The sequence below is a fragment of the Malurus melanocephalus genome, unplaced genomic scaffold, assembly GCF_030028575.1.
Source record: "Malurus melanocephalus ecotype Western Australia unplaced genomic scaffold, MMel_1.1 scaffold_140, whole genome shotgun sequence".
In the NCBI taxonomy this organism is placed as follows: domain Eukaryota; kingdom Metazoa; phylum Chordata; class Aves; order Passeriformes; family Maluridae; genus Malurus; species Malurus melanocephalus.
Genome location: NW_026623372.1, coordinates 586,111 through 611,359, shown reverse-complemented (window position 1 = coordinate 611,359; position 25,249 = coordinate 586,111). Strand labels below are relative to the sequence as shown.

General features: G+C 37.5%; 1 protein-coding gene across 5 annotated transcripts in view; it reads right to left on the bottom strand.

Moving 5' to 3' along the window:
- RBM33 (RNA binding motif protein 33) overlaps positions 1-25,249 on the bottom strand; it is a 98,115-nt gene that overhangs the window by 64,578 nt on the left and 8,288 nt on the right. For all 5 annotated transcript variants that reach the window (XM_057371069.1, XM_057371068.1, XM_057371071.1 and 2 more), the window contains exons 2-8: positions 22,561-22,639; positions 17,611-17,659; positions 15,665-15,741; positions 13,417-13,708; positions 12,208-12,318; positions 5,034-5,205; positions 147-355 (exon numbers count right to left, since the gene is read on the bottom strand). In XM_057371069.1, coding sequence (XP_057227052.1) covers positions 147-355; positions 5,034-5,205; positions 12,208-12,318; positions 13,417-13,708; positions 15,665-15,741; positions 17,611-17,659; positions 22,561-22,639 — 989 coding nt within the window. The remainder of the gene's footprint in view (positions 1-146; positions 356-5,033; positions 5,206-12,207; positions 12,319-13,416; positions 13,709-15,664; positions 15,742-17,610; positions 17,660-22,560; positions 22,640-25,249) is intronic.

Here is a 25,249-nt window from a genome sequence, read left to right as displayed (position 1 = left end):
GCCCATACTGCCTAACAATGCTCTGAAAGAACAGAAGGTCCACATTGGAATATATATTCCACCMTTGCAAAGATTCATTATTTAAAATGCATTTCTCCACAACTTCCTGAAATTATTTTCAAAGAACACTAAGGATTAAAAGATACCATTGCTGATGGCTGGTTTGGCAGCAGTGCAGGCCTGTGATCCTTCATTCTTCCCCTATCATTATTGTCTCTCCTTTGTTCTCCCATTCCATGGCACATAACAGAGCCTCCTCTTCGCCCTCCTCTTCTGGAGCCGTATCGCCCCTGTTTAAGCTGCCTTTCCCTCTCTTCAAATTCACGTAGTGCTGCTTGGGCTTCTGCAGAAAGCTCTGTTGAGAGAGAAATGGGGAAAAATATTTTAGCTTTGTGCCAAAAAGGAGGAAAACACAGTGACATAAAAACATTGCCAGAACGATAGAAGAATCCCTACGACTATCATAAAATTTGCAGGCACTTTGATCTCCTTTAGGTGGCATGTTAGCATTTCATTAAAGACATCTTTAAAAGGAAAAAGCAGAAATACTTGTGTCTCTTGCACAGGCAAAAAGCAGCAGATAAATGAAACAAACATGAACAAAAAGGTTTCTTTGTTTTCCTTTTGAAAATAGTATTGAAGTCTGCCTTCTGCTGTTAGAGGAATGTGGTTGCTCCTCTCATCTGCAGATGTCAGCCAAGACAATGAATCTACAGTAAAATTCAGAGTAAAAGATCTGTTGAGCCTCCCATATAAACATATTTTATCCACCAGATTCTCCTGCACATTGGCCTGTTGCAAAGACTTTCTGCTTGCTGAAGCGCATTTCAGTAACTAGTACGTAGATTAGTATGTAACTACTAATATTTGTTTTATTGTATGTGGTTTCAGAAGCAGCTGTACTTCACAAGTGATAATTCCACTGAAAAGAGCACACATTAAAATCTGTGCTCAGCTCAAGTCAAGCACATGGCTGCTGTTAACAGCCACCCAACTCACGTCACAGGTGAACACCACAGAATACATGGTACACAGCAAAGRTGACAAAATTGCTTGAAACCTTGGACAATGCTGACAACATCAAGTAAGAAACGATGCAGTAACAGATCCAGGTAATGAAATTACTTGAAAATACAGAAAAGGTCTACAACAGACTTCAGGAAACACACCATGAAAGTATAAGCGTTACCACTCACCAGGCTTCCATCACTTAAAAGGGATAGTAAACTTTAACTCAAACATGCAGCTGTGTCTTTTGCCATGTGCTAGTCAGATCCTTTGTTAGACCTACCATTGTTTTCCACCTCTAACAAGGCAAAACTAAACTACGGAAAACACAGTTCTGACAAATTAAAAAATGTTTTCAATTAATATAGTATATACTTGGCAATACTACACATGGTGGCCGTAATATCTGAATATCAGAATAAAAATAATTAGTATCTAGCATGAGACACTACTACTACATCTTCAAACCASTACATACCCTCCACCAAGAATATGTAACTAAATCAATTAGAAAACTCTTMCAATTTCTGATAAGTCTAAAGGCCAAAGCTACTTAAAGCACCATCTTAAACATCTTCATAAATAATCTCTATTAGTCTTTGAAGTCRAGGATTGACAAAAGGGCAGAAAAGGGTGAGCACTGAGCATTCCCTCTGCGGCAGTTGTTCTTACTTGGCTACAAAAACTACCTGCATGACTGAGCTGCAAAGAATGCAAATTTGCATGTCCCAGTTTTCAGAAGTACTCRGCACCTCCACAAAGCAGGAGATTTTCAATTTTTAAAAGTTCTGAACTTGCTGATAGCCTGTAAGAACACAGCAAACATGACAGACCTCTAAAAGCTCAGAATCCACAACAGCATTCCGTTTTCATTTCTGCATGTTGGTGATGAGACAAGTTTCTCTACCTTCTTTTCTCTCTGCTCTGACACCACAATTAAATAGCATAAAGCCTTATCAGATACTCCTATGAAATACTAGTTTTGCCATCAAGGCACCTGCACAGCAGAGCCCAAGACAATCAGGCTTTATCAGGAAAATCTTACAGAATGCTTAGAATGAGGGAAGGAACTACAGTCCCTCAAGTCTTAGGTATCAAATGTGCATTTCTGATGAAAATTAAGACAAATATACTCTTGCCCAAAGTAATCAAAAGCATTAGATACAACTAAAACAAGAACCATAACCATCTTTGGCTATCAGGGATGAAAAAAGCTGGTTTGGTGGGAACAAACAGAGCTCTGATTTCAGGCCTCACTCCTCTCCACACCTGCAGAAGTTGTGTTTCTTCAGAGACTCACAAGCATTGAAGGACAAACGTGGGCTTTCACTTGATACGCCTGAAACACAGRCTACTACTTCCCATATATGCATGGGGGAAAACAATGCCACTATGTTGCAAAGGAGTAACTCTCCTCCCTTTATCCAGCAATGACCCAAATCCTGCAGGGTATCCTGGTGTGCTGCTGGTTGGACAGTTGCTTTGTTTTCCCAGGAACAGGACAGGCAAATTTCTCTGCCATCTTCCACACTACAACCCTGAACTCAGCAAGGCTGTAGTCTGGAAAATGAAGTTCAGTCATTGCAACAAGTACCTACCACTAACAGTCATGCAAGATAAGAAGCAGGGTCCTATTAAATAGATTAGAAATCCCATGTGAGGAAAATAGTTTTTAATGTACCTGGGAATAGAGCTAGGCTTCCTAAAAAGCAAGATTATGGCCAAGTCTCTCAGCCTCTTGAGCACACACTGAACAGAAACAACTTTTGAAGAAATAATGGGCTGCTCTAGACAAAATCACTTCAGAGCACTGTGCTAATCAAGCTTGGAGAAGGGATGCAAAGTCAGGTCTGTCAATCCTGAATGTGAAGAATCACTCTCTTTAAAATTAATAAATTGTTTTCCTCCGCCCTTTACATAAAATATCTCAAACTTTTAATGCCATGTCCTYAAAGTACACATGCTCAGTTTTTCAGTCAGAAAAGAGAACACAGCCAACACCAGCTTTAGAAAAAGTATYGAAAACAAAAGCCCACATAAATTCATATTCATACTACATCTATGGCCTTTGAAGTACAATATAAACATTSAATCTAAAAGAAAAAATTACATCAACATCAAGCATACTTCCCCCACAACACGCCATTGAAGGCAACAGTGTCCTACCTGGGAAGAATTTTGCTTAGACACAAAACTGCAGGTTCAGAACCTGAGACAGATTGCTAAAGTMAAGACTGATGCTGTGAACACCTCAAGTGCTGTATGTAGCTAYACATCACCACACAGCAAAATATAGTCAGCTCTGTTATTAGGTGGGCTGCATATTGATTTTCTTTCTCTCCCATGGCTCTTCTGAAGCACAGCCACGTATTGAGTTGAAAAGGCCACTGCTTCTCCCCAGCTAAGAACTTGTGCACAATTATAAATACATATCCATTTACATATATATGGAATATGTTGTGATTTCTTTTTTCCTCATCATSCAGATCTGCAAACTGATTACACTCTGTGCTTCTGGACACAGAACAACTGGACAAATTTGAAACACTCACTTTCATTTCCTAGTCCTGCCTGAAATCTCAGCCACTAGTCATCACAGTGAACATAAGCCAGCTAAGCAGGGCATAACAAGTACTGCCACATCCAATTGACCTTTGTTAGCACTTTTCAAATGGTTCTTCATAAGGCAAAGGGTTTGCTTTGGGGTTTTTTTTTAATTAGATACAAAGGGAACACTTTAGTTTAGTAATACCAAAGACATTTTTCCTCTCCACATTCCTTAACAGGTAACTACATCCAAAGAATGACAATTCCCACTCTGAGAAGACTTCAACTACACRCACTGAAAGAAGTTATGTATTTCTTATCAAAGGTGACAAACTTGGTATCACTAGAAATCAATTGCAGAGCTGTCATACAATACCCCTCTTTTGAACTCTGGAAAACCATTCTTTACATTACCTCAGATAAAGAAATGTTTAGGAAAGATCTCAGCTACATTATTAAGAACACTGTATTTTTATATCTTTTTTACCAGCACACACTTGGTCTCATCTTGACTGCACAGTTCTCACACACAGTTAATGCAGTGAATCAGCAATTATTTTTCTAGTGTCTCTAAGTGTCAAGATTAATTTCACTATCGCTGGTAATAAAATGGTTTCAAATGACATCTTTAATCAGTAAGTAAGAAAGCACTCCTCCAATAGAGACAAGCTGTCACAAAAGGTCACCAAAATGTGACAGGATGGAAATTACGTTTGTAACTTCAACTGAAATGTTAATTCCTCTTTAAGTGTTTTCTGAACTATGTTCATATTCTAGAGTAAGGAGATGTAGGTCTGCAGTGAAATTTCATTTTTAAACCAAAGCAGCTGTAAAAATCTGCTCTATAATCTCAAAAGGAAGCAGATATTTACATGTAAACAAGAATTTTTTGTAGTTTAAACCTTCTACCACATGGTCAGTTATGTGGTCTCTGTCAACAAATTACCAAGAAAAGCTAGTATGAATAGAAACCATTCCATAACAGCAAGATTGTGTTTTTGMCAAACTTCGGTTGCCAAGAAACCTCTTTATAGATTCATCCACATCTGCATCATCTCTTCCTCGTATCTCAGAGCTACATCCCAGATCACTTAGAATTACATTTAAAAGCCTAATTCAAATCACCGTGCCTTTAACAGTCAAGCTCAATTATAGGTTTTCTCCTCATTGGCTGGTCTTGTTTTTATATCAAACTAAAGAATAAACCGACAGATACATGTGCACAAATGCAATTGTCATTTACCTTGTCATTACGTGCAGAAATTTAGTTATTCCAGTGCATTCTTGTTTTTAAAATRTTCTGTTCTGTAAAACCACCAGCACCTTTTGCATAAACAAGATATGGCTGTATGTGGTTTGTAGAAATACGGTTCTAGAGTTGCAAACCCATTTGGAATGCACCTCAGCCAAAATACCCTTTGCCCTTTACTATCATTCATTATAGCTCTGCAAAACAGTCCCCTGCCACAAAACCTCACCCAAAGTTTCTGGAATGTTTCTCCTTTCTCTTGTCACATCTGAGAGCCTAATGATCGTTCCTTCTTTTCGTTCAGTTTTGAAACGTAATCGTCCAGACTCTTCATCATCATCCTCCTCTTCATCAGATTCTTCTTTTGTTTCTTCTTGAAGTTCCAGAGATCCAATAGCTGCCTAAACCACAAAAAACAGAGGAYATGCAGCCTCAAAAAAACAAGTCTCTTATAATCAGTGTCAAAAGTAAAGTTTTTTWAAAAAAACCTTTTCTACAAATTTTGCTGGCATTATACATTGTGCTCTTATACAATTCAGTAAACATTTAAGAGCTTGGTGAATTTTTTAGAAACATAAAGACATGTAGTATATAATAAATTATAAAGTAAAATCTGTTCAGAAAATAAATTTGCTGTAACATTTAAAGGAATTCTGAACCTACAGTTGCAACCTCCATCTGATTAGCAGCTACTTCTGCACAGTAAAGGCTGACATTTTATCACTAAATTAACTAAAATGCAAACCTCGGTTACTACCAGATTCAAGTAAGACAAACAGTAAAATCCTCATTTCTTTTCCATCTTTTTAACAACTGTCAGTACCATGCTGTTAAAAAAAACCCAAACAAATAAGAAAAACAAAAGCAAGATAACCTTGCATTCCAATCTCATCCCTCTAGATATGTGTGCCTTTACTTTCATCTGTTCCTCAGATACTTCCCAGTTTTAATTCAGTAATGCATGGGGAAAATGAGAACAGAATTAGACAGAATTTTTTAAAACTCTGAATTTGTATTCTAGAATGCTTCTGGAATTTACTCTCCAGTTCTCTCTAAAGGAGAGAACATTTATTTAAATAAAACCATGTCCCAAATGAAAATGGATCTTTTCTCCTTCAGACTAATAGTAATTTAAAATACTTCATTTTCTTGAGCAAGCCTGATGAAAATAATGTTCAGAGTGTTACACAATTTATATTTGGTTTCTATAGCTGAAAATTAAAAGTGTTCTAATATTGTATGATTCTCCATGAAATTTTTTGGTTACTGTGTATTTAATTATTTCTTGTACTAGCCTATTTGTTCATTTCTTAGAGCCAGCACATGCRTTTTAATTCTATGCAAAGCCACTAAATACATCATAAATTTTATGCTGTTTGAGGACAGTTAAAAAATGAGCCAAATCTAACATGCAAAAATGGTTTAATCTTCTAATTAACCAGATCAGTGCAGAAATTTATATGAAAAAGGCACAACAAGTGTGACAGTCAGGTGGACAGATATTAAATCACAAATCAAGAAAGAATTAATGGCATAATTGGGCAAGAAATTGCAAATTGCCCTATCCAGCAGCCTAACTTCATCCATAACCAAAACGCAATTTGGGAAGCAAGATCAGAAACAGGGTGATCTGGCAAGACAATTTCTGCTTTAAAAGACAGCAAACCTTAGGCACCCAAGCTCAAAGCTACTCCAAACTTTGGTCAGGTGAATAAATGTTCCGTATTACTCAGATACAAGGTTTTAATGGGCTACTGATACCAAGCTGTGTTTTATCTGTTCCAGACAAATTTTTAAGCACTACATTTCCTGACCTCACAAAACTTCTTCAAGATCTAAGAGAATAGTCAAATTTTACAACAGGCTTTAAGGCTTTTATGTTAAATATATTTATTTTGCTGTAACAACTTGATCATATTAAAAAAAAAAAAAGCAGGGAAAAACAACAGGCAAAAAAAAAAACCCAACAACCAACCCTTCAAAACTGAAAGAAATCTAAACCTCAAAAGAAAACCCATTTAGAGCACAAATGGTCTAATTAACATATCCACATATAATCAAAACACCTTTGAGGACCAGCACTTGATACTCATGGTACAGGGGGATGTTAGAAAGAAAAGAGATGTTGGCTAACATGGTTTAATAAAAACAAACAAAAATGAGAGAAAGACAGGGTTGGCATTTTACTTTCAAAAGAGGGACTCCCAAAAGAGAAATGAGTAGCAATATCTCTATCAAATCTGTTTTTATAAATATTACAAGCCCCAATTTTACTGTCTCACTGCTTCTTTTTAGAAACTTTCCCTTCAGGATTTGGGAGTCAGAACTGGAGCAGCTGTTTTCCAAGACATGTTCTCACWATACTGAGCCTCCTGCTTTAAAGCGTAAACCCCAGACACATCCACTCTCTGTGTCCACGCCCCTTAAAAGCTACACTGGAATTATGGTTTTTATTAATCAAGACTAGTCTCAGTCATGTAATCCCATCTGTGAGTGTTAAACTTAATCGTGCAAGGCTCTACGTGCAGCTCAAACTCAAGAATCCGGACTAAAAAAGTAAATGAAGTCCACATTATCCTTAAAATTTCTGCTCTATCTTAATGAAACACTATAGAAAACACCTGTAGAAACTCTGCTGCATTTTGACAATTATTAATTCTGGGGGAAAAARATCCATTCTAAAAAGAAAACAATTCAAGTTCTGACAGACTACCAGACAACTAGCTACCTACAGTACAATTAAAAAAAAACCCTCAAACTCTTCTAGATTTGCACTATTCTGCTCTTATCCACCTATACCAATTCTGTAGTCTTCTGGGTCTGTCTCACTTTATTCATGAGCATACTGCCCACACCACCTACTAACTAATAACAGCCATAAAAACACTAAATATCAAAAACCAAAAAATGAGAGAAGACAAAAGATCAGGCACCAAGACAATGCAGTGGTGGAAAATGGCAACTGACCCATGTCCAAATCGTGACTGTTGCATGAAATTTGGCAATGGAAGAGATGGGGCAGATTGCTTGGATGCAGTAAGCCGATTTTATTGACATAGAGTTGAGAATTTATACCTTTTCAGCAGTAACTAAAACCAGATCCTTATATAAGCAGTAATCACTGTAACAACCATATCTATGTTACTCAATRATTTTGCAAAACTAAGAGCTGACACTRACCAGCACAGGTACATACCAAACACGCCATTCTCTTATGTTACTTATTTTGTGGTAGGCTGCACTGCTTGCCATGGCTTGTGACCCGGCAATGTTATCACGTCCACTTCTGACATGAATTGAGCAGTGCYCTCACTTCTGCTTTCTAGCTGTATCTCCACACGACWACACCTATTATTGAGGCATTTATATCAGTTGCAACAAACATGCCTGAAAGCCACTTATGTGCTCTCTCTCCATACAGCTCCAGGAAAGGCTGGCTGGGCAGGGTTGAAGCACACTCCCTTCCCCTGCAGTTTGTTCTGCAGTTGCAGCCTGCAAGATTTCTACAAGATCTTTTCCAACTTCCAGCCAAACACAAGGAGCTGTTTGCCAAGACTAGGGCATGAATGGATTCTATGTTTCAAAAAGACMACTGCAGACACAGAATTAAGACATACGACTTACAAAGCGGGCTTTAATACTTGCTAATCATGAATATGGTTCCATATATAAACAGTCCCTGAATGGCCACTTAAGATCACTTACTGGACTCACCAGACAAGGCTACTCAGTAGCTCTCTTTAAAGGGAGCTTTACATTTCCCATTATGATACCTTGCACAAAGCTACCACAGAGCTTTGCTGGCCCTTGCATAGAAATAGAATGACCTTTCTTCTGCCACGAGGTCAGAGGTTCCTGCCATCCTTATTAAAAAACCATGCCATAAATCCCAGCCACTGAGCAGAACCCCTCATGTTGGGTTATGATCTGCTATGGAAAAGAAATGAGTGCTCCAGCCCTGAACAGCTTACAGGCAGCTGCAGGAATGCTAACAAACACAGCCCAAGAGAAGCTGCAGAAACACTGACAGCATCATCCTCCCAAACAGTGTTCAGGAGAGCTGTGCACCGGAGATTCAAAAAATGTGCAAAACCAAATAAATTTAAGGTGAAACAAAGAACTTTTATTAACTAGCCATAAAAACGGAAGTGGAGGCATCCACTAGAGGTTAACACTGAAGAATCATCAATTCTTCAATTCTACGGGATCAAGAAATAACAGGGCAGGTAAGAGGATATTACACCTATTCCAAGGACACCTTGATTCCACAGATGAAAAATGGGACTAAGAAAATAAATCTAAGCCTTAAAGTGTATCTAAAAATTGGCTGTTTTGATTTGCACTCTTTTCACCATTTTCTTCCAGGCTGACATGTAATGTTTTCAAACCTGAACAACAGAACTAAAATGCAAAAGTTTTGGCTAAACACAGATGGGACAATTCAGATAGACACACTAGCCTTTTTTCCAAGCCTGTATTCTATTAAAAAAAAAAAAAAAAAAAAGCAGTATGCAGCATTTCTTCGTGAAACTCTTTTTTGATTAAAGTACTTTTCATTTCTTATCAGCATAACCCAAGACAGAGTTTAAATTATGCAATGATAAATCCCCTATCATAGACTTCACACATTACTTCCAATATAAAACAAAGACATAATGAATTCTAATTTCATGAGGTTTAATTTTTATGAACATTTCAAAGAAGTAATTAGTGATATTTTTCCTCTAAAAATATTTAGGACATGATACCTCATGTGGCTGTTCTACCACACCTATTTTCTGCTGAAACTTCTGGGTGCTGGGTTTTCTATATACTTTAGGAAGGCAAAATATTTTCTGAAGCTACATTTTTCAAGGAAGCCACACACTTATTTATTTAAAATCCAAGTTCTGCAATTTCAAGTACTGTTTCAAAAACAAACTTTAACTGCCTCTTCCTAATTTCTCCCACCTGAGTGCCATTTGTAATACGAGTCTCACTTTCCTTATTCATGCCACCATGATTCAATTCTCYAGTCAGACAGATTTTCTCTTGGTTTACAGAAACATTTTTTATATAATAAGATTCAATATAATAAGAGACTTTAGGTGGTTTTAATGCAGAAACTGCTTAAAATACAACACCACYCAACACTCTGTTACTCAAATGCCAAATTCAATCAAGAGATAATAATGCTCTTTCTTTGTACCACATCCATTACAGCTCCACTCTTGTGTTGCAAGAGAATGACAACCCTTACCCATTTACAAACAGTGAATGTTACGAGGTTTAAGGAAAAGTGCTGTTATATAACACTCGAATAAAGAACAAAACTTCCAGAGCTGGAGGCAGGCATTTGACCATGCAATGAACAAAAATGAATACTCTACAACGGCTCTCCTCTCGTGGTGGCATTGCTCCTTTGGAGAGTACAACYGTGAGCCTACTGCAAAGTGGAAATGAGATGCACACAAAATACTAAAGGAATAAAAAGATGGCACTATTTTGGAAAGGTGAAACCAGTGGCAATCTAGAAATCATCAGAACAAAGTCAGCATGAGTAGCTGAACATATGGCCAAAATATTCACCTTACAAGATGAACAAATTCTATAAAAATTCTATTAACAAAATAAATTTAAAATTTGCAATGAATAAAATTAGTTTAATTCTGAATTGGACATATTTAGGCAACATGACTATTACAGTATTCTCAATGTAGAGTCTGTACCCTCAAAATGAAGCTGTGAATTTACAGCAGTAAGTTTGGTAGTGAATCCCAGGTATGTATTTCATTTTATATGACGTGCATTGCATCCATCATCTCAGACTGTGGCTGCAGATGACATAAATGCATCAGTCCACCTTCAAAACACCATAACAAAAGTGTTTATCACCAACTCAGCAAACAAAAAAAAAAAAGGTTCAAGGATTTCACAGCTCTTTTGGAGGGCAGATTTAACACTTGGGAAGTAGGAAATTACTTTAAGGTAGGCACGGTGCAAGACATAATGCTTGCAACATGAAGGCTGAACGATGTAGGTGGCCCCTTTCAATGCAGATCTCCATCTACCAAAAATGTTGTTTTACCAAGATAGGTTTGCTACAACTGGAGCATCACAGCACACCCAGCTGTCAGAACTTCACAGAGTAATGCTGMTGTGTCTTTGAGGAATTAATTTCCTGATGAGATAAAGCTCTAAAGAGGAAATAAACTCTGACTACACTTCTCAGCAGGTAATCCATTCAATCCTATTTAATTAAGAACTGGAATAAAGGCAATATTAAAGCAGATTCCTGGTGGGAAAAGGAAAAAAAAAATCTTACATCAAAAACTTGCTACAAAGTAAAAAGTTATGATACCCTTGCCTAATAACAAAATGAAAAACCTTGCAACAGAGTTAAAGTGGTAAGAYAAAAAAAAGCAATTCTTTAATGAAAGCTTTCAGGTGCCAAATAYGGCATTGGACAAGCATGATACAGAACTTCCATAATTTTTATAMGGTTAATTAATTAGTGTATATATAGTCAGTATATCCAATAGGAAATCAGTTATCCCAGTAACCCACCCGTGGGTCAGCCCCTTGGAGCTGGTCCAGGGGCTTCTTTGCCCTATTTTCTTATTAACTCTCAGAAGTTCTGGTAGAAAATAAGATGCCCTTGTCAGGAATTCTCTTCTTAAGAATAAGACTAAACAGAATTTCAAGAATGTATAAAAAAGGTTTGTTAAACTGTGAAAGAGGGCAGGAAAAATGCTACAAGCTAGAACAAATATATATTAAAAATCTGCAAGGCTATAAATATATGAAAAATAYATAAAAGRCTAGAAAGCCTTTAGGCATCACCACCAGGCTATAATCAGTGAATGCATGCTTGGCAGACTTTGGCATAAGCTTTCTTATTGCAAATGAAGGAACTCATACTTTTTCCTTAATTGAAGAAGATAAACCTCACAGGAACTTCAGTCTCAACTCAACTTTCAAAACAACAATCTGACCTTCACCTGTCTAATACCAAACCTTCCATGCTTATGCCCCTCCTCAAAAARGATACCCAAGAACAGTATTTACATTCCAGCAGCACAAATGAACCATCTGGAAAGGGAAGCACCACAGCTCTTGGAAATTTATCACACAGTGCGCAGTATTACTGTCACTTCCTACACAAACAGGTTCCTGACATTTCTAATGTTGAAGCCAAAATTAAAAATGCACATTTTGGCCTCTCCTTTATGATTTTMATTCCAAAGGGCAGAGGAGATCTGATGTTTCTAACTATATAGATGCTATCACAATTCATCTTATACAAAGAGTACCACCACCACCACCAATTCAATGTTGCAAAGTTGCATTGCAAAGTACAATTCCACAAAATCAAATTGTGACAGAACTACTTATTTTAAGTTTCCATTAAATTCATGATGTACCTTTTCTGATTCATTTGCCATTGCCTGGGATTCTTCCAGCTCCTCATCAGCTGCATACTCTTCTTGTTCTTCCATTGCTTGTTCATTATAGGATTGCATGTAATCTTCATCCTAAAGCAGTAACACAGGAAGGTGAAGAAACAGGCCAACTGAATAGGCAGGGTCTGACTTCATTGCTACAGTTTGCAGAGTGGAAGACAAGTACTGCATCTGTCAGAACTGTCAACTGTAAGTGATATGGCACATATACAGTACAATTAGCAAGATTTTCAACTAGACAGTAGTTTCAGTATTATCAAAACCAAACCAGTTTTCATTTATATCTCAGCAATGTCATCATGAAGATCCCATTTAATACTGCTCGCCCCAACTACTTGTATACATCTATATCCATTGTTTACAAACTCATGAAGCAAACACTGCTGTACTTCCTTACAGGAAACACCCATTATAGCACATACACATTAATATCAGGTTTTACCCCATCAAAATATAAATATTCTTAAAATATTCTGCAAGTGCTTACACATGAATTCAACTGAAAAATTATGAACATAAAACAAAAGCAAAACCTTCCCTGAGTAAGTTTGCTTGTATTTTACAACACCTCACTGATCACATACCGTTTGAATTAAGATTAAATAATTTCATTAGCAATTAAAGCCAGTGCATGTTCTCTAATAAGCTGCTTAAATCATACTGAATTATGCAGGTGACATTTTCTGAACTAACCTCCAATCTCTTTATTCAGCTTTAGACAGCTCTCAGTTACAAAAAGGATGAACAAGCAGGACATCAATCACTTTGGGATATTAGCACCTTAAAGATGTCTTTAGCAGGTCAATAATCTTTTCACCTTCGAAGGACTTTATCAGATCTTGTCTAAAGCCAGGATAAAAGCTTTTGCATTAAGTACTTCTAACAATTGGCAGTGTATCTCCACCACACAAAGCTGTTTTCTTCCTTAAGGATACAATCCTCAAGGTCATGATTCTCAACTGCTTTCCAGCATGACAAAGGAGCATTACCTACCGCCAAACAAGCTGTCAACACAAACTTTGTCACAGCCTAGATAAAGAAACTGGCAGACAGTGATAATAGGTCTAATTTCCACTCCTCCCTAGGGAGGTAAACAGATTTTAAATCAGTCTAAAACCCTATGCACGTGAAGCAATGTTATCTTTGAAGATACAATAGAAAGAAACTCACTGGAAATTCATCTAGGGGTTCATTGATTTCAAGGTCTAGCACTTCATCTTCTTCTCCAGGCTCTTCCCCGTATTCAATTTGGTCTTCTGTCAGTTCAGGATCATTGCCTTCATAATGTCCTTCCTCTGCATACTCTGAGGCATATTCTTCAGGTGCTTSAGATTTGTCATAACCAATTTCCTCTTCCCCTTGGTCATACTCAGACTCATGTTCTAGTGAGGGATCGTTGATKGACTCATATGATGTCAGCATGCCAGATGTGGCATTGAGGCTCACTGTGACACCTGGAGAGCTGTGGGATAGGGGGAAATTCAGAGGCTGAAGTTTGTCAACTACACACAAAGATTTATCAAAACAAAGCCAACAAACATAAAATCTCTAAGTTGGTGGACAGAATTACATCCCATACACTATTTGACTCCATGCCATGTTCTCATAATGCATACTAAAATACAGCTTATCACCAGCTGCAGGCTATTTGACCAGGGGAATCAAACCAACCAGATGGTTTAGCAGGTCAAACTGGCAAAAGTCCTGCTTGGTAACCAAAGCAGACCAGACTCAATTTTAATTCTAAGATTAACAAAAAATACACAAAATTAAAATAAAACTGCATCTGTTTTCCCAATCTTTCATAATACACTAGTAAACTACTTTTCACTAAATGTATTAACATTGTTCATTCCTGACTATCTTGAATTCAAACTTCCATCTTTATGATAGATTTAACGTTCTACTTAAAATAGATAGACAAGAACTGTAATTTAAATGATTAAGACATTCTTAACTAACACTAGCACAGACACTAAAAAAAGAATCAATACAAAAACTGGCAAGTTTATAATCTGCCAGCAAAGCAAAGCTCAGAATTCACTATTGACAACATCTAGTGCCATCAACACATAAAAAAGCAACTAACCAACAGCAAACTACTTCTTGATTTGAAGGCTCTGGGTATAAAGAATACAAAGATTAATTTTTTTAAGTAACATTCCTATTATTCACCATTTTCCTAAGTTTGGGGAAACAAGTTCCAGACAGCTTCGAGCTATTTGCATCTCTAAGACAGAGAAGATTTAACAAGAAAGTGAAGACATTAGGCAGGATTATCATTATCCTCCCAACTATAGAAGCATGAGGTTGAATAGAAATAGAAGGGGAAGGGAAAGGCTCTCACTGTCTGGCAATAAAACTGCTAAAAATGCAGAACTTGTCTACAGAAACCTGCTTCCACTGAGCAGTATTAWCACATTTGAGACACTTTATCATGAGTGTATTTGGTCACACAGCCATCCCTGCTACCCAGTGATCTCAAGGATACAGCAAAAAAGCCAGCAAAGGCTGTAACTGGGATTCTAGAAGGGAACAGCCTAACCCTCACTCCCTGCAGGGAGGAAAACAGCAGCCAATGAAGAGATTGACAGTTGGAGCATATTCTCACAGCCTCATCAATCCAACAAAATATAGCTAAAGACAGGAGATCCCAGAGATGGAGATACACCTATGTATGCTATACATACATGTACATTCAYAGTCCTTCAGCCCTGCACAGCATGAAACAAGGAAAAATTGGAAAAACACAAAGGCCACCAAAGGCAGCAGTGGTACTGCATCACTTCAGCATCACAAACATCTTCCCTCCTACTTCAGTCCAGCTTGAAAAGTAAAAACAAGAGACTCATTGTGATTTGTAATGCCCATAACTCAGCTGGGGAGCTGTATCACCACAGGGTATTCATAGGGCACGATCCTCAGTAAACTCCATGGAAGTACCTGCTCKAGCCTATTAAGTCTGCTCAAAATTTTCTGCTATGTAATTGTACACAAATATTTAAGTAAAAAAATTCCCTCCTTGGAGTCTTAGGAGGTAAGACAGCTTTATAAAAGAAAGATGGCAAAAAGKGACTACATATGAGAAGGAAGTTTACAATAGTAAGCAATACTAAGGCAGTAAAGAACAAAGCTCTCTAAGTGCTTATAAGTAATTCTATATGCACAGGTGATGACACAATTTCTTCTTACAAGCTTTCTACATATTTCAATAAATTTATTAGATCAAAACAAAAAAATAACTTTATTGAAATGTCAACAATGCTACTGAGTACATTATATATATATCACTAAGTAGCTAGTTAGGTATAAAGCAGAACTATTTTAAGTATGTATCAATAACTTTAGTAACTATTATCAGTAATAGTARTCTTTAACAGCTTTGAGTTATCCAAAACAAAATTCAAAAAAGAAATACCGAAATTCTTGTTCCTCTTCATTGTCACTTTGCAGAAGATCATCATTCAGCTCCTCATCTGACAAGTCTGACTGATTCTAGGTTTCAGAAAAAGTAATCATCAACATAAAAGATACAAACTTTTAACTAAGTACTGAACGCTAAATTTTTATGAAGAATACATCCCAGACTATCTTCTAAGAAATTACCTAATTCAATTAGCTAATTCAGAAAAAACACACTATACAAGATCACAAATCTTAAAATACATCTCTGACAATCCTGTGGGAATTTACAATACTCAAATTTGCCTATCATCACTTTTTTTTCACTGATCCATTCTCAAACACAGCCAAAGATGACAACTCACTCAAGACAGACCAAGAAGGAAGAAAGGTTAGCTTTTGTATACAGCCTTGTGACCTTGATGCATAAGGCAAATCAAGAAAATGCATGAACTGCAACTTCTACAGAGCAGAGATAGTTAGGAGACTGAAGGAAAGGATATGATAAAGGAAATGGAAAAATCATGATTAGTAAGTGAAGAAAAAAGCAGAAGAAAATACTGCATCTCCTCCTAATCTGTCAGTCAAATTAAACAACTTTCAGTTTTCTTTTTTTTATTTTAATAATTATCCCCAAGGAAGAGATAGCTGCAGTTTTGCTACGCAACATTTCCAACCCCTAAAGTAATAGGGTCAGAAAAGTTACACAAAGGTAGATTTATCTAGAAGCACCGGGATAGATTAAGTAGAAGTTTAGCCTAAACAGTTCAGGGAAAACTTTCTGAGAAATCTATTATTATCCCATCATATAAGTCCATAACCACAGATATTTCCCTACAACATGGCAAACTAGAAAGAAGAATAAAAAAAGCACAAGAAAACATAATACAGGAGAATCAAGGACTGGTTAGTATTCACAGGCATATCTTTTTAAGGTAAGTAATTAGCTTTATCAGCTCCATTAGTAGTACAAAGATGTATACAATGTTAAAGGCTTATGTTTTTGGGAATTGTGTAACAAACATCTGCAATCATTATCTTCCTAGAATTTTATTCGCCTTAAACCAGTACATGAGAATAAGGAACTTTCTATCTTTAACAGAAAATGCTTACAGAATAATTTCAAGAAGCTAACTTCCAACATTTAGAGTACAGTTCTAAAAAACCACACCAAATAAAACTCAATTCTTAATAGAGCTGGATTTTTTAACAACCTATTCATCTCCAACTGAGACTTTACAAACTACTTYCAGAATGAGATCATTTAGCAGATAAAATACAGAAAGAGATGACCAATAAATTTGATTTCTCAAAGAGAAGTCCTGTCTTCTATGGATATCAGGCACATCCAAAGAATCATTTAGTTCTTTTCACAGAGTTCAATCCTAAAAATAGTTACCAGCAGGAAGAGCAGACATGGAGAGAACTTGTTTATGTTCCCCAGTTTTGGCTGCTCCCATATTTTCCCCCTCATTTTAAAAGGGGAAATCCTTTACCTACTCTTTAGACAGCAAAGAAGCAGATTGTGCATACTGTGTGTGAACTTTCAGACACAATTGACTGCTTCTTTATTTACTCTCTGGTAAATACTGCTGGTATTTTGACAGGTGATTTCTAATAGCCAGCAACTGGCACTTGAATTAAATTCTCCATCATGCTAGTTAGCATTCAGGAAACATAGCTGAGTCAAAAAAAAAAACTTTTCAGTAAGTTGTTTTTTTTTTTTGTTTGTTTTTTTTAAAAAAAAAAAAAAAAACAAACCCCACACTCGGAGGTATTTTACAGAAGTAAACAGAGCCCTGGGTGCAGAGTGCTCTGGCAATAAGGCAGACCTCAGGCACCTGAGCCTGTTAGGCTTTGTGTTTGTAAAATACATGAAGCCAAACTACACACCTGAACTGGGTTGAACAACATTYACATTTTAATATCTGCAACAATTCACTTTTAACACACATCTCTTACCTTTTTTCCAGTAATCAAATCCTCTCCAAGCAAGTCATCATCAAGTTCACTGGAAAACAGTAAMAAATTTAAGAAGTTGGGCCTTAAAAAACAAAACCAAACACCTTACAGGGCATGTGCCTTAAAAAACYGCCTTGAGGAGAATTACTGCAGAGCCTGCACAAAGCCTTTTTTATCAAAGCATTTAGGAAAAAGAAAGAAGATRGGTATTTTTAGTGAAACAACAGACCATACATATTAAGTAAGCCTGCTGTTGCACAGTCACTTCATTTCCATATGCTCTCCTTTCCATATGCCCTCAACTAAACACAGCACAGAAACGTAGCCAAAGCACAGACACAGCAAGCCAAAACACTGCCATTCTAGATCCTTCACTCCAAGGCCATTTGGACACATTGTCCAAACTCATTCTGTCCAAGTTGCCAATTTCCAGCTACCCAAGGAGGAAGCAAGTGAGACAGGAATGTCCTGTGGGCAAGATTCWGTCTACTGGCCCCCATGTGGCCTGAGCTGCACCTCAGCAAGGAGGCTGGGAAGCCAGCTGGCTTGGAAGCCTGGATCTTTCCTAAACACCAGGCTTAGGCTCTGGTCTTCCATAAATACTTTATTCCCTCCTCTTCCTCAAGTTGARGGTAAGGTCAAACAGACATTTATAGGGTGGTAAAATCAAACGCGTGTTTCACCAGTTTTATAATTGTGCCCAAGAATTCAGAAAGCACAGAAATACCTGGCTTACAACATTTCTGCCATCACAGTGCAAGTCTCACGTAAATAAGATTCAATACAAAGAATTAGTCCAGTTGAGCTTAACTTTAGAACAACTGCTTAGTTTTCATTCTTCCTTCATTGAAAGAATTATCCTAGGCACAGGTATAAAGAGTTTCCCCTTCTATAATAAACACTGGTTACTGACAAAAGCATGTATTAGAATATGTATATCAATACTAAAATGAGATGCCAGTGATTTGAAATACGAGCAGTACTTTCAGAGAAGACTATTTCTATCTGCACATCTTAAAAAAAACCAAAGAAAAACAAAAATCACCATGCCTTAGGTAGTACATAAAAATCAAATCAACCCAAGTGAGAATGGTCCATATGAACAGAAAAGGAATCTGTGTACATTTCTTAGCACTACACAGCAAATACTTGAAAATGGGGAGGCAATCCCAAAACATAAAGCAGTTGGTTTTGCAGATGGATACATCTCCTTCAGAACTGATTACTGTGACGATAAGACAGGCAAATGATATACCAAATAAGCCCTAAAYAGGACATTATTATCAGTACACAGAATTTATCCATGATTATTGATTGCAAATAGTTCCAGAAATGACTAAACATTAACAAATAGCAATTGTTTTGTGCCAATGTAACATTAAACAAAAATTGGGAGATAAGATATGACATAAATTCTATATAGAATTTAAGCCTTTTCTTTCAGAGACAGGAAATCCCACATAACAGAAATGGCYGCAGAACAATTTCCTACTTCAACTTTAGCGATTTTGATTTTTTTTAGGCGACAATCTATTCAACTGCCAGTAATCYAACAAATGCACCAAAAGGTCTGAAAATATTTCCCAGCATTATGGTCCACCACTGATAGCTTTTAACAAAAAAGCAGAATTCCAGCACCAGTGAAATTCCGAAAGATGGCAAGAGCGCTATGTTATGGGGGCATTCAAAGACAAAAAACAAGTTCAGACAGCAAGAAATTCAGATTAAGGAAAAGAATGCAAAAGAAAGTGGAAGACTAATTTAATTATCTAAACATAGGGCTATTTAGCACATTACTAAAAAAGTATCCTTGATGTGATTATTTAGAAAAAGATTAACAAKTGATCACTGGAACTGCAAACATATTCTAGATTTTTAGAAACTCCGGCCTATTGCTTGACAGTGAAAAAAAATTAGCACTAGGATACAAATGAAGTTTGTATCAGAAGCAAAAATTTGTTTGCAGGATGCCCTTCAAAACCTATTAAAATATTAAACGTCCTTCAGTATCTTCATTGATGTATTACAAGAATARAAATTACCATGAGTAACTTTCTGAATATACAAAGTAACAGTGAAAAGCCTGCACAGTAAAGTGAAACTATCTCAAGTTTCTTTTAAGTAGCCAAATCTGATGCTGTCTATCAAAAAAAAGGGGGGCCCACAAGGACTAAATCTGATCATTACGAAAAAATGCAAACAAGCACAAGAACCAAAGAAAACAAAACAAACAAAAAAMCCCAGATACTAACAGATCTTAGRCTAGCTGAGAAAAATAGACAAAAATGAACGGTTGCAATGTGATAAAACACAAATCCACATAAAATAAACTAGAAGTACACATCCACGACAGATCCAAAGGCAACTCACTACTGCTACCATCAAGACAAAAGATTTTCCAAAACCACAATACTAGAAATCTTGGGTTTGCTACTCTCACAAGAAAAGGACCTATTTTCTTCCCCTTCCTCAACTCCTAACACCCAACATTTTCCTCACTGAATAGATTTAGCCTTCTCAAAAAAAGAAAACAAAAAAAAAACCCAAAAAAACCAGACAATAAAAAGTGGAGTTTTCTGCCAGCATAGAGAAATGAGTAATCTCAAAGAAGAGTCTGAACAAGTGAATTTAAGCAAAAGGCAGCTACTAACTCACCCCTGTCATCTGGAATGAGCACCAGAAATGCAGGTTTTTCCCAAACCCAMACTCTGTGTAAATTAATGTGATAAAGATGTCAGACTGGCCCTTTTAAGCCTCCAATTTCATGAGCATGCTTCATTAAACATGAGTAGTAGCAAGGACACAAATGTTTCAGGAAAAGAACTTGTAAAAATGGGGGAAATTCTCTGACAAGTGTTACATTTGTGCTCCCAAAATAACAGGGGCCTCCAACTCTCATTTAACACCCTCCAGGGTTTGAGAMAGGACAGAGATCTGAAAATTCAAAATTATTTCGATGACTGGGGGATGGGACTCAGTCAAGTAACAACACAGTAAGAGCTGATGGTTGATAAAGATGTGTGAACTCCTTCATCTCCCCCTCTCAAATGATGCTTCAGTTGAAAACAAAGCATGAAGGGTTAAAATACAGACTACTGTGTTCATCCAACGTTTTTTCTATCTTCAAGAAACTATGTCCTATAATGAATTGGACCATCGGGTAAAACCCCCCAAGCAATTACATCAGGCAACAAATCCATGAACAGCATCTGAAATTGCCAAGACACCCATAGAACTCAACACTTMCAAGAAAGCTTAGCAATTTGAAGAGAATATTACCCAAAAAAATATTCCAACACATGCAAATAGTATTTTATTAGAGAGAGCTGTAAAATAAAATTGCTGAAAGGACCAGCAAGATGAAGCTCTGGAATCTCCCACTCTGCACCTGAAACCACTTGCTGCACAATTTCACTACTGAATTTTTTATCATCTCTCTTAAATTAAATGCAGCTAATAATAAACACATAAATTAAAACTTTTTTTCTAAAACTAAATCCTTGTATACTTCAAAGTCTCAGCTTGGTGAAAATACTCTAAACCTGTTCTCAAGCTCTATTAAAACCAGCTTTGCCCAAGGAGTTTATCACTGGGTAAAACGCTTCCAACTTATGATGCAACAGCTGCTTGACTCTTCCAAATTTTCTCAAGTGATGAGTAGGGCAGCTAAAATGTGACCACTCAGCATCTACGAGCCCACCCATTCACACCACAAAGTCAGCAAAGGCAAAATGTTCCGGAAACACTCTAATACAAAACATTTTGCCTGTAATACTGATTTTAAGGTTTCTGAACAGCCAGACCTGTAGAGGGGAGGCAGCACAAGAGCGACCCAGCCTGTAAGGTTTCTGAACAGCCAGACCTGTAGAGGGGAGGCAGCACAAGAGCGACCCAGCCTGAGCAAGTTATTTTAATTACACTCTCAAATAGATGCAGTTCAGCATCCGACCTTTAACAGCTGTGCAGGCCTGACAGAGAGCAGATACTGCTCACCAGCAAACAGCAGAACACCCTGTACATACTGGAGCTCCTGTCTACACTGCTCAGTATTGGACATACTTGCCTCCTGCAGCAATGRAAACTACAAACTACCCASTCAACCCAGCACAAAAGCACGGAAGAGGAAACTAATGCCTCTGGAATGACAATAAATGTAGAGCAGTYGATTCACTTCAAGGGCTCAGCACAGTGGAAAACCACTTACAATAAAATTTGTTTACTACAATCACTTGAGTGATTATTAGAGAAGACAGAAATCTATCTGGAATATTTTTTCTCCCTTTTAGARTGAAAACCACTGGCAAAGTCTGAASAAGGCTATTACTAAATAGGAACCACAGAAAAATAGGAATCACAGAAATAAGTGAAAAGTTTTCTCCCAGAAAAAGCAGATCAGTCTAGCCAKCAGCYTAACTCTTTTCACATAAAAGAACACAATTCTTTCCCAAAATAACCAAGTGCACACATACTTCTAAATCTTTACAACAGTCCATGTTGTGGAAGAAGCCCATGCCTAAGCTCTACTTCTCTTGCCCAATTTAAAACTTAAGTAGGGCTTTGTGGATAAAAATTTAAACATCAAGTTAAAGTAAAAGTAATTTTAAAAATTCCTGGGCAAATTCAAGTACTAGCAAATTCTAAGTACTTAAACCACCAAGGTTTACTAAATATTTAAAAGGAAAACSAGAACATTAATTGCAAAATTACACACCACAAATACTTTGTATTTATCCAATTTTAAAAGGCATCTCTTCACAATGCTCTATATTCCTCAAGGCAAGAACATGTTTGGCACGATCTAGCACTGGCTGACACATGCAAAACAACCAACATCTTCATTAGTATCTAAATGTGCACTGCTGCAAATGTTAGAGCACAAAATGCCAGATTTGGAAAATAGAACAGTGCAATTCAGCATACAGAAACTGAACATGAAAATATTCTACCTACCTGTCCCAGTCATCATCTCCAGCCCTTCTTCTCCAAGACCTTTCCGCACCAGGTTTATCAAACTGATCGAAATCATCATCTGTAAAAAAAATGTGACTATATTAAATAATTCTTACTGAAATGAAAGGTTGCCAAAGTAACCACACAGATGGSATTTTTCTGGGTGAGTGTGGGGGTGTGCATGTTGCTCAGAAGATGCAAAAATACGCTTTCTCTACTTTCCAATTAACATGAAGAAAACAGATAAATACCAACGTAGAATTATAGAATTATTAAAGTTGGAAAAGACCTATAAGATCACCAAGTTCAACCATCAACCCAGCTCCATCACCATCCTCACCAACAAATCATGCCCTCAAGGGCCAGATCTGCATGTTTTTTGAACCCTTCCAGGGATGGTGACTCCAGTTCCCTGGGGAGCCTGTTCCAATGCTTTACAACACTTTCAAATATCCAATTTAAACCTCCCCTGGCACAACTTGAGATAATTTCCCCTCATCCTATCCCTTGTTACCTGAAGGAAGAGACTAACTCCCACCTGGCTACAGCCTCCTTTCAGGTGCTTGCAAGGGCCATAAGGTCTGCCCTGAGTCTCCTTTTCCCCAGGCTGAACACACCCAGCTCCCTTAGCTGCTCCTCATCAGACCTGTACCCCAGACCCTTCCCCAGCTTCATTTCATTGCCCTTCTCTCGATGTGCCCCAGCACCTCAGTGTCTTACCTGTAGTGAGAGCCCCCAAACTGAATGCAGGATTTGAGGCGCAGCCTCACCAGTGTTGAGTACAAAGGGTGATCATGGCCCTTGCCCTGCTGGACATACACAYAAACCAAGCTTTGCTTCTTCCCACTGGTGTAACAAGGATCACCCGAGAAAACCAGACAGAGCATAAGCTAAATCACTGGAAAACTCTGCCACTGAAGGCCATTCCAAAACACCAGTTCCCCAGAAATCCCCAGAAAATGAGGTGCAGTGCAAGTGAAGGTAACAACATCTGCCAAATCCTTGCTTGCCTTCGAGACCACAAGCTCATCCACTACCACTGMGCCTGCAAAGGCACTTTGAAAATAGGACTAAACACAGCACAAGGCAGGCCAGTACCAGTAACAAGACACAGAAAARTCAATTATCTCAACTGGCATAGTAAAACCACCAAGAGTCACTGAAGCAGATTACACTATGCACCTCAGGAGGCACTTGCCTTACAAGAAACAACTGGTGCTTCATATTTCTCTCAAAAGATACTCCCAATTTAGCCTACCACATCCTGTTGCATAGCTTAGTTGGCAAATGACAATTTTGCTACTTAAAAGTATTAAAACTTCCATTTCTCTGCAGAGAATACATGCCAAGTTCATCTGCTCTGTTCAGACATCAAGTCTTGTACTGGCAGCACATACCCTCAAATATATTCAACCTGCACTCTCGGATTCTCTGACTAGAGCCCCAACAGAGAATGCACAACTGGATTCACTCTTTTCACCCATTTTAACAACTTTGGTAAGAATCAAGTGGGCAAATGAAAGTCMTGCTCAACATGGGGGTAAAACTGCTGCAGTTTAATGGTCTGCAAAATACAGGAGGTTGGGCAATCCAGTCCTCGCAGTATGACACTGAAATAGGATCACTAAGATGCCATATATCCACCCATCCTCCTAACTCTATTTGCATTCAACCCCTTGACCAAGTACACTGCCAAGGAGCAACTGTTTCATTCAACAATGTTTGTTTGGTTGGTTTCTTTAATAAACTTCCTAAACCAAATCTGTCTTCAGCTCTTTAAACTCAACCAGTATCCTTTAGTGAACACCCCCCATATGCAATGACAAACCTATTTACTTCTCACTTTAACTTACTAAAATATCAGTGTTAGTGACAGACAAAAATTTAAAAGAAGGTGAAAACATAAAAAAAAGAAAATTCAGATATTGCAACATCACTACACCAAGAACCTTAAAACCAGAAACTTCAATCATAAATAGSTATCAAAGTCAGACTGCTCAGTATGTATTATGATACAACATGAGGTGTGACGACTCTCATTTTGAAACAGTAGGTATTAGTAATTTGCCTTGATCAGGTCCTTCCCTTTACTACAGATGGATACATTTTTATTTTAACTAATCTTTTATACATAAACTGATTTGTATGGGCTAACACCACTGGAAACAGTTGTTTTACCTTTCTCTGCTCAAATATCTACTTATTTAAACTTCTTATTCTAATTCCTATTTCACTCATGGGAAAGCCAAACAAATACACAGGTATTTCCCATCTTCCTCTTGAACCCTGAATTACCCAATTCTGTGGTCTCTGGTGGGTGGGAGGAAAAAAGGCAACTTTACTCTCCTTATGGTCATTCAAAACCATGGTGCAAGGACTGTCTTAGCACACTGACATTTTAGGGACACAAATACCCTGCACTGACACTATTCTTACAGCTGGATTGAAGTWATCCACTGGCTTGATGTAACCACCACCAAAGATTATTTTTTAAGGTAATGCTACTGGTTTGGCAGCAACCCAAATAACATGTGTCCATGTACTGCCTAATACAGCTCAAGACAAAGACCACCATCAGGATAACAGAAATTCTTTTTAAGCTATGCCTGCCTGCAAAATATATTTTTTCACACCCGTTACCACTTTAGAACTAGAGAGCTGTATTATAAACCAAGARCACTTGAAGATC